We start from the raw sequence: 14,533 nt of genomic DNA on the forward strand, positions 1-14,533 counted from the left end.
GGGGGCCCTAATTATGGCTTTAAGCTCTGTGTGGAGCAGGGGTTATTAGAGGAGCACAGACGGAGAACTTGTAAAGACTACCACACCAACCCGCTTTAAGGTGTATTTCAATAGTAGCAGATGATGTCTGCAAAGCACTCTAGGATCTCTTGGGATGTTATACTTTGTAATTTTCTGTTAAAATGGCAGCACACTGCTGGTCATTTGCTCCTGGTCCCACATCTCCCCAGTGATGCTGTTGATCATCAGTTAATGTTCCACTCAAGCCTGATCAGTATTATCACATGCTGGCACATTCTCTTGAATTTCACTTGGGTCGCTCAGCAATGAAGTAGGTGCATTCAACCTGCTGAGCAGACATCACCGTTAGAATTGTGAACTCTGAAAGTTTCCAATGTGACTAGTGATTTAACAGTTTGAATAAACCCATTTATTGTTTCATATGTTCAAAGGCCAGAAGGGGCCATTGTGATCATCTACTCTGACCTCTTACACAGCACAGGCCAGTGAACTTCCCCAAGATAATTCCTAGAGCAGATCTTTAAAAAATAAGTAAATAAACCCATCGTGTACATTGTATTTTTATGAATAAAGCCACAACTTAATGTAAAAAACAAACTTGATTTTTATTTTTTGAGACATTTTTGTAACTACACTTTTCTGATTGGCACCAGCTATTCACAGTACTGTGAGGTGCATAACATTCAGTGTTCTAAAGCTTTTCTATTTTCTAACTAGCCTGTTCATAAATATTTTCAAGGAAAGATCTTTATGCCTGGAACTGTCTGGTTCAATTGTATACAGCATAGCTAAAGAACCATAATCCATGTTACTGAGAGATCTCCATAAATTCCATTTGATTGCTACCTGTGCTGTGTTTTGAAGAAAGAGAATACAGTTCAAAATGAATAGCTAAAACATGCATTCCGTATAGTATGAAAACTCTGTGTCAGAACCTGCTGTTGAAAAATGTTTTAAAATAAAATTCCCTTCTCTATGAGATTGGCCTTTTTTTTTTTTTTTTTTTGCAGGGGAGGAGAAAGGTACATTTATTTATTTATATCTATATTTATATTTAAATCTTTCATCAGCCTGTTAAATTAAATTGGGGTCACTATCCCCCCATCTCTGGCTGAGCAGGTGGCGGTTAAAGATCCCATCATGCTGCTCAAAGGGGCCGGGATAAGACCAGTGTCCCAACAACCAGTGTTCCTTCTCTCATAGTCTAGTGTCCCCGAGCTGTGTGAGAATTGGCAGGTTTCAAGTGTTGGTCCATCAAGACATTTTTATCATGGAAATCAAAATCCTTCTGAACAGGTACAGTGTGGGCAGCAGGAGAGCAAGTTTCCCCTCCCCTCCCACACCCATGTGCCTTGACCCTGACCTCTACAGGTGTGACAGGTTAGTTTAGTCACCATCATGGTCCACTCACTCTTCCATCCCAAGACTGCCAATAAGTGCGGCTAGTTGTGATGGCAGTTTTTGTGACTTGGATCTATCTGCTGGTGGAAACTAGACTGAGACTTGCCAAGTGCATTTTACATGGGTCACCAAAGAGCTGGATTCGAATCACAGGAACAGAGGAATTGCCAGATTCAATCAGATCTGAGTGTAATATCCTGTCTTGGACAGTGGCTACCACCAGACGCTCCAGTGGAAAGTGCAAGAAACTCTACAATAGGTGCATGTGGAATAATCTGACCCCCAAATTAGGTTTTATCCTGATCCTTAATAGTTAGTTTTGTTTTTGTCCTGAAATATGAGGTTAATATCTCTCCCAGAATTTTTATTAGCATTAACTATTATAAGTCTAGATATTCTTGTTATCTTTATGAATGCTCCATCCCTTTTTGAATCTTTCTAAATTCTTAGCCTCAACAATGTCTTATGGTGCTGAGTTCCACAGACTAATATTATCAGTTTTGAATTTGCCACCTTTCAATTTCATTGACTGTCCCCAGGTATTATGTTATGAGTCACAAGGAACAGAAACTTGCCAATCTAGAAGTCAACTGCTCCGTCAAGACCCCCATAACTTTGGGAAGGCGTACTTTCATAGCTTTGATAGCTTTATTTTGCTTATGATGGTGGCCTAAGTCCACGGAGGTGACTGAGGGATTACAAAGCTTTCATTATGCATAGCATTACTGTCCCAGACAACATCAATACTTTTGAGTCTCAGTATTTCCATAGGTCACGTATCCCTGGTCACTCATTGGCCAGCTGCGGTGTGGGTTGTAGACACCAGGATAGACAGGTGGTGTTGGACGAACATAGCTGAACAGGGCATGCTCCTGACTAGGCTCTATCTGTGGGAGGTAAATACGCAGTTTGTCCAGAAGGTGACCTGGCCAGAAGTTATTGTCGTGAGACTTGTAGCTCAGATTAGACCACTTCGCATGCAGACGTCTGAAAAATATGAGCTAAATAATCAATAACATATTTATATAATGCCTTTCACTTAAAGAAACCAAAATGCTCAATTAATTATATTCATTGTCCAGGGATTTCTTTAGCCATCACTGAAATGTAGCCAATTGTGGGGTGGAACGTGGCAGCTGTTTAACAGGAACATGGCAGAACAGCTCAGGATAGAAAGTGGCAGAGAGCCACATACTGAAATGAAACCACAGTCATGGGCGGCGGGTATCAGAGGCTGGGGGAGGCTGTGCCTTCCCAAACAGCCTGGCATGGCCATGGCCGCGCTCCATCCTCAGCCCCCCTCCTGCAGTTCCTGGCGCTCTGCCCTGGCCTGGGCGGCCTGCCATGGGGACTCGGGGCAGCTGGCGCTGGGGCCACGCTGCCCGCCTAGCGCTTGGACCATGTCACCTGGCCGCCAGAGGCTGGGGGCGCTGCGGCCGTGCCGCCCAGCGCTCCAGGGCTGGGGCACTGCGTCTGGGCTGCCCCGTGACCCAGCGCTGGGGGTGCTCAGGGCTCCTGTGGGGAAGGGGGAAGGGAGAGGGGACTAGCCTCCCCCAATGGCCGGGTCACCGGCCACCCACGACCACAGTACAAATGCAGGCAAAATTATATTAAATTATATGTATTTATAACCCACCATATGGCCACCCATATTCTGGTACAAGTGTATCTACATATGAGGTTATACCAGTATACCTACTCTGTAAAACTATATCAGTATAACTGGTAAAACTCTCCCATACTGACAAGGCTTCAGAACTCCAGTAGCTTCTGAATAAAGCTGTGTCTGACTGGTTGTTGGGAAAGAGTGTTCTTGAAGCCAACTTAGCCATTGGTTGCCTCTGCTTCGCTATTGTATATGGAGTAAACCATTCTCTGCACAGACCTTGTTAACTGTTCATAATCCTCAAATGACATCCAGCTGCCTCTGTATGCCTTCTGCTTTCCATGTAGTTGCCCCGTAATCCCTGTACCATGCATTCTAGCAGGGAATATCAAACAGGAATCCTTTCAAACTATGAATACACTTTTTGGTAGAGATCTCAACTAACAGACTGGAAGCTCATTGGGGAAAATTCCCTTATCTTTCTACATGTCTGTAAATTATCAGGTGTATCCATGGAGCTACATAAATAATAATGCAGTGGGGAAAGATGCTGAATAAGTAATTGTACATGTGCTAGATGTTCCGTTCAGGTTTTCACCATCATCATGGTACATAAGAATACTTAACATCTGTATAGCACTTGGTAAGTTCAAGGCACTGTACAGACATCAATGAAGCAATCCTCCCAATGCCCCATGAGGTAGGTGGGTAAGTAGCACTAGCCCCTTTGTACAGATGACAACACATTGACACCAGTGCAACAGTGTCAGTGGAACTGAGAGGAGAATCTGGGTCATTCAATGTCATGATCTTATCAGAGGCTGCCCCCGAATCTATTTCATCCCAATACAGATACACACCATATTGGATGCTGTATCATATCTCGCCAGAAGGGCCAGCAAAATGGGGTTTGGGCAAAGAGGAATGAATCACAAGATGGCAGCAGGAACGTTTCCGCTAATTGGATCTGATTTCTCTCTTACTTACACCCACGTAAATAGTTGACTTCAGTGGAGTTACTCTGAGTTACACTGTTGTCAAACCAGTGACAGTAACAGGCGAATTGGGCATACTGTGTGTGACTTTCCCTTGTGTCTCATGGACACTGGATCACAGGGCCAGCAGGGGAAACTGTATGCTCCATACCTAAAGCAAACATGGTCATCTGCTATAGGGTACACATGCCCTGGAAGAGACACTTGAGCTAGTGAAGGAAAATTCCCACACCCCACCAAAATCAACAACTTTTGCCTGCTTGTCTAAAAAAAAAAAAACCCGAAGCTGCCTACTGATGTTATACCAGCATCCCTTTTAATTATTATTAATAAACTAAGACTGGGGCATCATTGTGTTAGCATTTGACATACACCAAGTCTCTGCCGCAAAGATCTTGCACTCTAAATAGACAAAGGGCAAGAAGAGAAACAAAGGAACAGAAAAGTGAAGTGATTTGCTCAAGGTCACACAGCCGATCAGTGGCAGAAATTGGAAAAGACCCTGGTCTCCTGATTTCCAGTCCAGTGTTTCCACTAGGCCATGCTGCTGCTTGGAGATAAGTCACTATAGGTTTATAGCCCACTAAGTGGTCCACTACAGTAGAAACTCTTTGAACAAACCCATTTTTGGCGTTCCTTTTTAATGCATTTCTTAATCCTTGTCTGCTTAAAAGCAGTCGTCTTTGGTGGTGACTCCCATCCATTGTTGTATAGGGACCCCCCGGCTGTCTGATCTTCCGCACATATGCTCCTTCTTTTATTATTTTGTCTCCTGGGTACAGCAGGGCTGTCAGCAAAGAACGCAATAAAAACAAAGCAGTAATAATAACTATATGGCACATGACCTGCTAAACATTTTGAATGGATTATGAGCTCAGTGAAGTGAGGGACTAACAGAAATGGTTTGAGTCTGGCGTAGTGCAGGCAGACCCTGTGCAAGCTTAATCTACAGAGCTCTCCCAGTGCTCTTCAATCCTGACCTGCAGCACTCCTGCTATTCCAATCCTGCCAGTCCATCTCTTGTCTTCACCTGCAGTATCTCTTGCTAGGCTGAGCTGGAATCTCCTAACACCGCTCTACCCTAGGAGCCTCACTGGAGCACCGCTTGCTATTCCAATCCTTCCTTAGCGCTCTCAACGTATTTTAATCCTAACCAGCAGCATCCACTGCTAGACCAATCCTGTTGCTATACACGGAACTGCAAATACACCTTATTCTTCACCCATCTACGTTAGCGTCTGTTTCCCACCCATAGGAAACCCTAAAATAAGAGCCACGCATTTGGGCTAGAGGGCAAAGCTTACCCTGAATTGTTCTGAGGTAGCACATTTACAGCAAGCCCGAGGTTTTGCTTTACCTTTTTCCAGGACCTTTTCGGTAAACGGAATGTTATATTCTTTGCATAATTTGAGACACTGCAGATAGACCATGTAGCAGGTCCTTCGATGCTGATCAATTATTTCCCCCATTTCACTCTCCATTGTAGATGGCAAGCAATGTTCATCAATGGCCTTGTTTCCAGATCTCACTAGTCGACAGCGTTCCATCCATTGTATTGGATTGACCTTGGCCTGCAAGTAAAGGGCAGGTCCCCATTAGAGTAGCTGGATAGAACATTTTCATGGCCAAAGGGCTAAATGAATCCCTGGTGTAATTCCACTCACCTCAGTGAAGTTACGCCAGGGATGACTGTGGCTCAGAAGGCACTGTTTGTGTGTACAAATGGAATTCTGTGCATGCAAAATGGGTAACTGTGTTTTCATGAGCACAGGCACTGGTTTGTGAATGAAATCCATCTTGTGTAGAGGGCCAGTACAAGGCCCAGGCACACTCATATCCCACATAAGCCACATTTCGAGTGGTGCATTAGTTGTCTACACAGCAGTGAATTGCACAAGAGTTTGCACTAGAAAACACTGTAGTTGTATTTTTCAGAGTTCTTTTGAAAAAAATGAGCCTTATAGTTTTGTTCCCCTTGCTCCTGGCATGTCTTTAGCATTAATTTCCATTACAATGTGTGCCCAGGAGATTCATCAAACCCTGGGAGGTGAGATTGTTAGTTTCAGAAGATACAAATAGCTGGGCCAATGCATCCTGATTTTTTTTTTAAGAACCTCTCCCATCAGTAGTGCTACCTAGTGGTTAGAGCACACAGTGGTGGGAGAGAGAACTCCTGAGTTCTATTCCCAACTCTGCTACTGACCCATTGTGAGTCCTGCTGCGGGATATATAGAAAAGACAGGACAAAGTACTTGCAGATATCCCATAGGGATTAATCCTGTTTTGGTGAGCAGATGGAGTAGAAAAGATGACCTTGATGGACTTTCCATTCTGGGGTATGTAAATCACTTATATTTAGCTGTGCCTCTATTCACCCCTCTGTAAGGAAGGGAATAAAATACCTATACCTCAGAGTGCTGGAGGCAAAATTAATTGTTTATAAAGGGAGAGCGGCAGATAGAAGGTGTCAAGTATCAGGGGGTAGCCGTGTTAGTCTGTATCTACAAAAACAACAAGGAGTCTGGTGGCACCTTAAAGACTAACAGATTTATTTGGGCATAAGCTTTCGTGGGTAAAAACCTTTCGTGGGGCATCCGAAGAAGTGAGGTTTTTACCCACGAAAGCTTATGCCCAAATAAATCTGTTAGTCTTTAAGGTGCCACCAGACTCCTTATTGTTTTTTTTAGATAGAAGGTGCTATATACAGAAGGGCAGAAGATTACTAATCAATAATATTCACATTAAAAGCCCTTGTTTTGGTTTGTTTTTTTCTAAACTGCTATTTCATCCTCAATCTGTCAGACACATGGGAAGGCCTGAAATGCAAAGCATAAGTAAATGAATAATTTCTCTGCAGATATGCAGTACCTTCTCCCATCGTTTCCTATCTCTGCATCTCTTCCCAATCTCCTCCATTTCCTCATAGGTTAGAGGTCTGTGATCCGGTTCGGTGTGGATAGGAGGAACTTCTAACAGTGTTAACTTTGTTCCAGGTTCACTAGGAGCTAGTGGCTGTGTCTCTTTGGTTTTGCCAGCAGCAGATGCTGGACGACTAACAGTTTTAGAAATAGCTTTTCGGGTGTGAAATCGGGGACATGCTGTAGAATCACAAGAAACGAAGACATTAACTTAGCATGTAGCAGAAAATAAACTTCTGACCTGATCAGAACTCATGAAAGAATGAACAACGGGCTTTGCTTTCTGTGCAGATTTGAGTTAGCAACAGGCTTAGACCGGAGCTCAGGATCCAGATTTGTAGCCAGACCCGCATTTTACAGCTTAACCCACCTCTAGTTTGAAATGATTCCTTACAGCGTTTTATTGAAAAGTCTTGAAAGTAACTAAAGAGTTCCTGGGTTTATGTTGACCCTCCTCCCTCCACCCCCTTTACTAATGATAACACTCAATTCACAGAGCTTTACAAAAGAGGATGTGTCATTATCCACATTTTATACATCAGGAAACTGAGATACAGAGAGGCAGACTGACTTTTACAAGTAAATCTCTGCCAGGGCCAAAATCCAGATCCCCTGATTCCCCATCTCGCCGCTGGACTATGGTACCTTCCACCTTTATTTGAGAGAGAATTTGTTTGACATTAGGTAACGTTGATCATACAGCAGTGTTTCCCAAAGTGCCCATTGCAAGGAGGACTAGATGGGGGCAGAGGGAGTGGAGAGACCAGAACTAGCTTGGGGGGTGGGGGAGGAGCAGCCGGTGGCAAGAGCTCTCCATTATTCTCCAGACGCTGACTTGCAACTTTCTGTTTGAAAAAAAGGAAGTCTCTCGCTGTTATGATTTCACCATCAAAATGTGACCCGAACATAACCAAGGCAGTGGTGTCTGCCTGAAGTAGCAGGGAGCTTGAAACAATAGCTTAGCTGCATGAGCTGCCTTGTTCGGGTCAGTGGCTGCTCGCTCAGAAGCCAAGGATGATGCTTTAAACGTCAACATCGTTAACCATTTCAAAGGCCGTAAGAAAAGAGAGGGAGGATCATATTCTGAGGACTTAAAATAAGGGGAGCCCTTTAATGACACACAGCAGAGTTGGAGAGTGGTGTGGTGTCTGATTTCATTTTCCTGAATGGAAGCTCAACTTGGAAGTGCTTGGCAAATGCTGCCTTCTGTCACATTCCTTCAGAATCAGACCTTTGTTTCCCAGCAACCGTGATAGAGAGAGGCCCGAACTGGGGGAGAACTAAATTGTAACCCTCCAAATAAGTGTTTGTAGGAAACATCTGAGCACAGGACTTGTTGTGGGGCACCCTGAGTTCTATTCCGAGCTCCAACACTGACTCACCATTGGGCCTTGGGCAAGTCACTTAACCTCTCTTTGCCTCAGTTTACTCAGCTATACAATACAAATAATGATGCTTACCCCAGTGGGATATTTGTCTTTAATCCTAATACTTTAATAATACTGTGGCCTTCTCTAGTGTCTTTCCTCTGAGGCTCTCAAAGCATTTCAGAAATACCAATTAATTGCTCTGAGGAATAAGTTAATTTTTGCAGGGTATTTTGAAGCTGTAAAGTGCTACGTATTTCTCAGCACTTTTAGGCATTTCTCCTTTCACCTCTTGACTGGTGAGACTGTAGCATAAGGTAACACGTGTACACGAACAAGCTTTCACGTAGAGATGAGCCAAGGAAGTTGGGTTTTGCAAAACCAGGGGTGGCTGGAATCTTGGGTCCATTCTATCCAAAATCCCAGAGTTTGAGTGGAAGGGCATTTGTGTCAAAGGTTCTAGTTTTCAGCCATCTGGCTGGAGGGGGCCAAGAATGTCAACCAAATTCTGGAAAGGATATTAAACTTAGGGTTTAAGCAAATCTCTATTAATGACCAGGATGAGACCTAATGTGGGGGCAGATTATCTCACATCTGCTACTGTGGGCATCTTACTCTTCATGTGAAGCATCTGCTGCTGCCCATTGTCGGAGACAGGATGTTGTACTAAATGGACCCAATGTGGCGATTCCCATGCTCCTAAGAATGAAGAATAATTTTCCTACCACGAGTTCCTTTTTCTTACCTGTTTTTGCCTCCCCAGGTTGTTTCGTCTGATCTCTCATTGTATCCAGCCATATATTTTGACATTCAACCAGATCGTCACTGGTTATAAAATTCCCACGTTTTGAAGAAGTAAGGAAGATGATCACATCTTCCAGGTCATTGTCACTGATAGGGACTTTGGCCTTTAAAAAGAAAAAAATTCAAATGTGATCATAATAAGATTGAAGGCTGCCATAAAGCCCTTGGGACCAGTTCGGAAGTTGCTCCATGTGCACTACTACCATGGTATTGAAAGATGGTGTAGCCTGCTGGCTGGAGAATCACAGAATCATAGAAATGTAGGGCTGAAGGGATCTCGAGAAATTATCAAGTCCCACTCCCTGTGCTGTGGCAGGACCATATAAACCTAGACCATCCCTGACTTTCCAGTGATGGGTTTCTACAACCTCTCTTGAACCCTATTCCAGACATTAACTATTCTTAAAGTTAGAATTTTTTCTCTAATATCAAACCTCAATCTCCCTTGCTGCAGATTAAGCCCATTACCTCTGGGAATTAAGACCCATGGATTCTACTCCCAGCTTTGCCACTGAGAGGCTGGGTGGCCTTGGACGAGTCACTTTGCATCTTTGGCCTTCAGTTTCAACATCTGTCAAATGAGTATTGTTACTAGACATATTAGAGTAACATCTAATGGCACCAACTGAGATCAAGGCTGTGTTGTGGTAGGCACTGTACACATAAATTGTAAATGACAGTCCACAGACAAAGGGAGGTAGGAGAAATTGAGGTACAAAGAGGTGAAGTGACTTACTCAAGTCACACAGCAGGCCCACAAGACAGCCAGGAATAGAACTTAGGTGTCTGGAGTCCAGTCCAGCTCCCTCCCCACTGGACCACATTGCTTCTCCATTCACACACCCCTACCTCACAGCTTGGGTTGTGAGGCTAATTAATGGTCTGTAAAGCATCTTGAGCTCCCTCAGACTGAAGGAACCTATATTATCACTGTTATGGAAACCAACAGCAGATCTGCACATAGGGCAGAATCCGAATTGGCCTGTGAGTTTCTTTTGGACAATGTGGCTGTGGGTTTCGTCCTCAGCTGGGATTCACTCTATCTCTTGGGTCATCTAAATATGCAGCTAAATTCTCTTTCCCTTCTCCCTACAGATTTTCACAGGTTGTGGAGTAAAATCTCTGAAGATTAATTCCCCATAGATCATTTCTAAAATCAGTGTAACCATGGGGAGAGGAGGACCCATTGTTGTGAGATCAGCCCTTCTCGTTGGCTTCAGGGGAGTTACACCGACAGAACTAGGGCAGAATTTCAGCCTTATATGCTTAACCTGTTTTCTGCATACCCCCTTGATAACTTTAATGAAGTCTGATCTCATGAACTGCTTCTTGTCCTTATCCGCCTTCCTGAATAAGTCCACCATCTTGAGCTTTTGTTTGTGCAGAAGGTTATGCAGGGTGATGAGGGACTGGGGATAGGGAGCGTTGATAATGGGGATGACTCTTCTTCGAGGAGGCAGGTCGTGCTTTGGCAGCAGGTTCTGGAAGAGATTGAAGAATAATCATGAGATCAGTTTCATCCTAATGAGAAATTCAATCAGGACATAGAAGTGTGAAGAGTGTAAAGTGATGGAGGATCAGCTGGTATAAATGGGTACAGCTCCTGTCAAGGCTGCTTCCCCACTCTGAACTTTAGGGTACAAATGTAGGGGCCTGCATGAAAACTTCTAAGCTTAACTACCAGCTTAGATCTGGTCCGCTGCCACCACTCCCAAAATGCTAATTCCCTTCCCTGGGTAGCCTTGAGAGACTCTTCACCAATTCCCTGGTGAATACAGATCCAAACCCCTTGGATCTTAAAACAAGGAGAAATTAACCATCCCCCTCCTTTCTCCCACCAACTCCTGGTGGATCAAGATCCAACCCCCTTGGATCTTAAAAACAAGGAAAAATCAATCAGTTTCTTAAAAAGAAGGCTTTTAATTAAAGAAAAAAGTAAAAATCATCTCTGTAAAATCAGGATGGAAAATAACTTTACAGGGTAATCAAACTTAAAGAGCCCAGAGGAATCCCCTCTAGCCTTAGGTTCAAAGTTACAGCAAACAGAGATAAACACTCTAGCAAAAAGGTACATTTACAAGTTGAGAAAACAAAGATAAAAACTAACACGCCTTGCCTGGCTGTTTACTTACAAGTTTGAAATATGAGAGACTTGTTCAGAAAGATTTGGAGAGCCTGGATTGATGTCTGGTCCCTCTCAGTCCCAAGAGCGAACAACCCCCAAAACAAAGAGCACAAACAAAAAGCCTTCCCCCCACCAAGATTTGAAAGTATCTTGTCCCCTTATTGGTCCTTTGGGTCAGATGTCAGCCAGGTTACCTGAGCTTCTTAACCCTTTACAGGTAAAAGGATTTTGGAGTCTCTGGCCAGGAGGGATTTTATAGTATTCTACACAGGAGGGCTGTTACCCTTCCCTTTATAGTTATGACAGCTCCATTGACATTAATGGAGTTATATTGATTTACACCAGTAAAAGACCTGGCCCTGGCATGTTCCATACCCCTCAAGATGACCTTATTTTGTATTCAGTCTTTCCTCACCCTGACTAGAGGCCATGTAATCCCCTCTGCCTCCATGGTCAGCGGGAACTGGAGTCCAGGAGGCTTTTCCTGGAGACCCACAAGACGGAAGTGCTGCCTCTGCAGTACTGTTCCACATTTACCCCTGTCCCCAACACCGCCCAAGTCACTCCATGAGGACTATGCATAGTGCAGGCAGTGCTGATGGAAGAGGTAGGGACTGGATGGGAGGGCCAGCAATAGACAGTTTTGAACTTCCTGGATGCCCAGAGGTTGTATTGGGGAGGAATTCAGCAGCACCAACCTACAGGGTCTTTCACCACAGGGTTTTCACTATAGTTGCTGCAAAAGCTGCATTGCCAGGGCCCAGCATCAGGGGAGCAGGGAGTTAGTACACAGAGGAACTTCAGATGGACTGCTCTGTGCCCTGTCAGCCTGCAGCTTTAAGGGATGGAATGTCCAGCTAATTCCAGGAAAGTGCAGCTGCTGCCCCAAAAGGTAGAATTTCAGAGAAACTCCTCCAATACAGCCTGGCTGAATTACCTCTTCCTATGCAGAAGTAACCAGTCTCCAGGGGAACAATCTGAATAGGTTGGTTGTATAATTGTCTCACTTTCTGTAATTTTACTGATGAGAATCTGCAAGGATACGTGACTGATACTAGCACCCATAGAAAGAGAACTTACCTGACTGCCCTCCAATCTCCCTCTGTTTAGCTACAGTTGTTAAATTCAAATGATCAGTGTAATAGTGAGGTGTGACTTCCAGGTGCGGCAGTGCAGTAATTCAAAGGGCAGAGGAATGAGGCCTACACTTACTTCAAGATTTCTGGTCGCAGCTAACTGCCTTTCAGCCTTCCTCATTGCTCTGCAGTTTTGTAAGTTTTCCAGGACTCTATCTTCTTGCTCACTGGTGCAAAGTTTTTGACTTAGCCATTTTTCAACATCCACAAGGCTATCCAGTTGAGACCGGAGCTTTCTCCTTTCCGTTATCCAAGCTTCCAGCTTTGGTAGATCATCTCCTGCCTCTGAAGGTTCTTCTGGAGTGTGGGGACAGCTTTCTACCTCAGGGGTCACTTGCCAGGCAGAAGCTTCCTCCTTTTCATCGATGGCAGTGGTCTGAATGGGTTTTGAACCATCAGAAGCTGATCTTACCATTGGAGGTGCGATAATAATGCGACGTCTGGATTTGGGTGGCCCAAATTTACTTGGTTTCACTTTAAAGAAAAACTTTGGATACAAATCTCTGAGTTTGTATTGTTTAAAACAGTGCTGTAAGACCAGTTCCGGCTTGACGCTGGTAGTGTCTTTGAGCAAATCTTCCCCAGTCATGGTGTCCCCTTAACTAAAACCAGATAAATTGTTTCAAAATTCAGTGTGTCAAACTCAATGGTGTTAATTTTACTTCGAAATATTTGTGGGATCCTTAAAAAAATGACAATGAGCTGAAATCAGATATGGCCTTCCAAAGCTAAGATGAAATAATGCATGATACAATAAAAAGGAACCTAGATGGACACTACTGTGCAGACAGTGCAGGCCTCCTTTATAATAAAATAGAAGAAATTAATCGTGACATTTACATTTCACCTTTCAGAGCACTGGACAGGGACTCAGGAGATGTGGGTTCAATTCCTGGCTCTGCCACTGACCTGCTGGATGACACCTGTAAAATGGGGATAATGATACTGAACTACTTGTAAAGCAACTTTGAGATCTATGAATGAAAAGTGCAATGTGGAAGCTTCGTATTATAACTATTTCATCACAAGAGTGGTTGAGGAGGAGTGTCAATATGAAGTTAGAAATGGGCTGGTCTTGTATTATTTGGTAGTTTTGGTCCAGTAAAAGACAGTAAAAAACACAATAATTCATCACACAACAGGCTCCTGAACTCTGGGATCTCTCTAGTCCTCATATGTGTTTATTAGTATTCACAAAGTATAGGGCATGACAGCACAACCCTGGAAGAGGCTCAGATTATGCTAATTTTCTAGTGCTTCATATTGCTTTAGAGCAAGTATAAGTGGTAGCATCCGTTTTATTTGATATGTATGCACGCGTTTCCTGCCGCCATCAGCAAAATGAAATTTGCTTCATTTTATAAAATATTTAGCCGCTACCTCAAGAACCAGACCAGCCAGTTCCGTGTTCCTAATGCCAAGCTGACAACCTCAAGATGATGCTGGAATTTTTTAAAACGCTTGACTGGAGAGCAGGCATTACTATGCTGAGGCTGGAGTGAGTGACAGCGGCTAAGGTCCCTGCTGTAGCCATCAGACCCAACGTCTCAAGCTGAACTGTCTCAGCAGAGTCAAGCCAGAGTGGACCGGTTCTTAGCGAGAAGGGGCTGCTAATGGGCGTGGCGCTGGCACCTTTCCTTCCCATGCAGCTGCAAAACAGCGGAGACTGCCAGGCTGCCAGGCCAGAGTCCTGCCCTACCTGGCGGCTCCCGGAACAGGCTGGCCAAGTCTGCACCCAGCTCTACCGCGCCGGCCCGTGGGCAGGGAGCGAGGGAAGGCGCCGTTCCCAGGGGGGGCCCACAAGGCTGCCCCGGAGCTCAGGTAGTTGCGGCTGCCCCCCTCAGGGGCACGGGACGGGAGGCAGGAGCAGGCACCCGCCCCGGCTTCTCTCACTTGCATTGTCGCTGGTGCAGAGCCTGGGAAGTGTTGCAGTTTGGAGACCATAGCAACGGCCCCGCGTCCTGGCTCCTGATTGGCCGAGGAGGGATCGGGCTGGATGTTGTGTGGGCGACAAGTCACACACTTGCTGGTCGGCCACGCGTCCATCTCCCCTGACCCCTGAGCCAGTGCCCGGGGCAGGGGCAGGGCACACAGGGGCTCCGCTGGCTGGGAACCCTCAGTTTAGCCCCCCCCCCCCATGGCCAGGGTGAAGGGACCCCT

General features: G+C 44.8%; 1 protein-coding gene across 3 annotated transcripts; it reads right to left on the reverse strand.

The window, feature by feature from the left end:
- Positions 1–2,048: 2,048 nt before the first annotated feature.
- On the reverse strand, positions 2,049–14,156 carry EFCAB12 (EF-hand calcium binding domain 12). 3 transcript variants are annotated; one of them, XM_054034006.1, is made up of 10 exons: positions 14,073–14,156; positions 13,221–13,296; positions 12,450–12,975; positions 10,399–10,593; positions 9,054–9,216; positions 6,892–7,121; positions 5,381–5,594; positions 4,645–4,810; positions 3,308–3,403; positions 2,049–2,409 (listed from the first exon to the last, which is right to left on the reverse strand). In XM_054034006.1, the coding sequence occupies exons 3-10, from the start codon at positions 12,960–12,962 to the stop codon at positions 2,163–2,165; spliced, it is 1,824 nt and encodes a 607-aa protein (XP_053889981.1). In that variant the 5' UTR covers positions 12,963–12,975; positions 13,221–13,296; positions 14,073–14,156; the 3' UTR covers positions 2,049–2,162. The 3 variants fall into 3 exon arrangements, with proteins under 3 accessions (XP_053889981.1, XP_053889980.1, XP_053889982.1); XM_054034005.1 differs by having other exon boundaries at positions 13,214–13,296; XM_054034007.1 differs by lacking the exon at positions 13,221–13,296 and having other exon boundaries at positions 14,073–14,151.
- Between the last annotated feature and the right edge of the window lie 377 nt (positions 14,157–14,533).

This window comes from Malaclemys terrapin, chromosome 7 (assembly GCF_027887155.1).
Source record: "Malaclemys terrapin pileata isolate rMalTer1 chromosome 7, rMalTer1.hap1, whole genome shotgun sequence".
NCBI lineage: Eukaryota > Metazoa > Chordata > Testudines > Emydidae > Malaclemys > Malaclemys terrapin.

Bases quoted from the DNA above. Each gene is read 5' to 3' on its own strand.
- EFCAB12 (XM_054034006.1), bottom strand. From the start codon at position 12,962: ATGACTGGGGAAGATTTGCTCAAAGACACTACCAGCGTCAAGCCGGAA. The intron at 7,122-9,053 runs GTAAGAAAAAGG...GTGATTCTACAG, and splicing joins ACCTGGGGAGGCAAAAACAG to CATGTCCCCGATTTCACACC. The intron at 5,595-6,891 runs GTACTGCATATC...CTTTACTTGCAG, and splicing joins ATAGGAAACGATGGGAGAAG to GCCAAGGTCAATCCAATACA.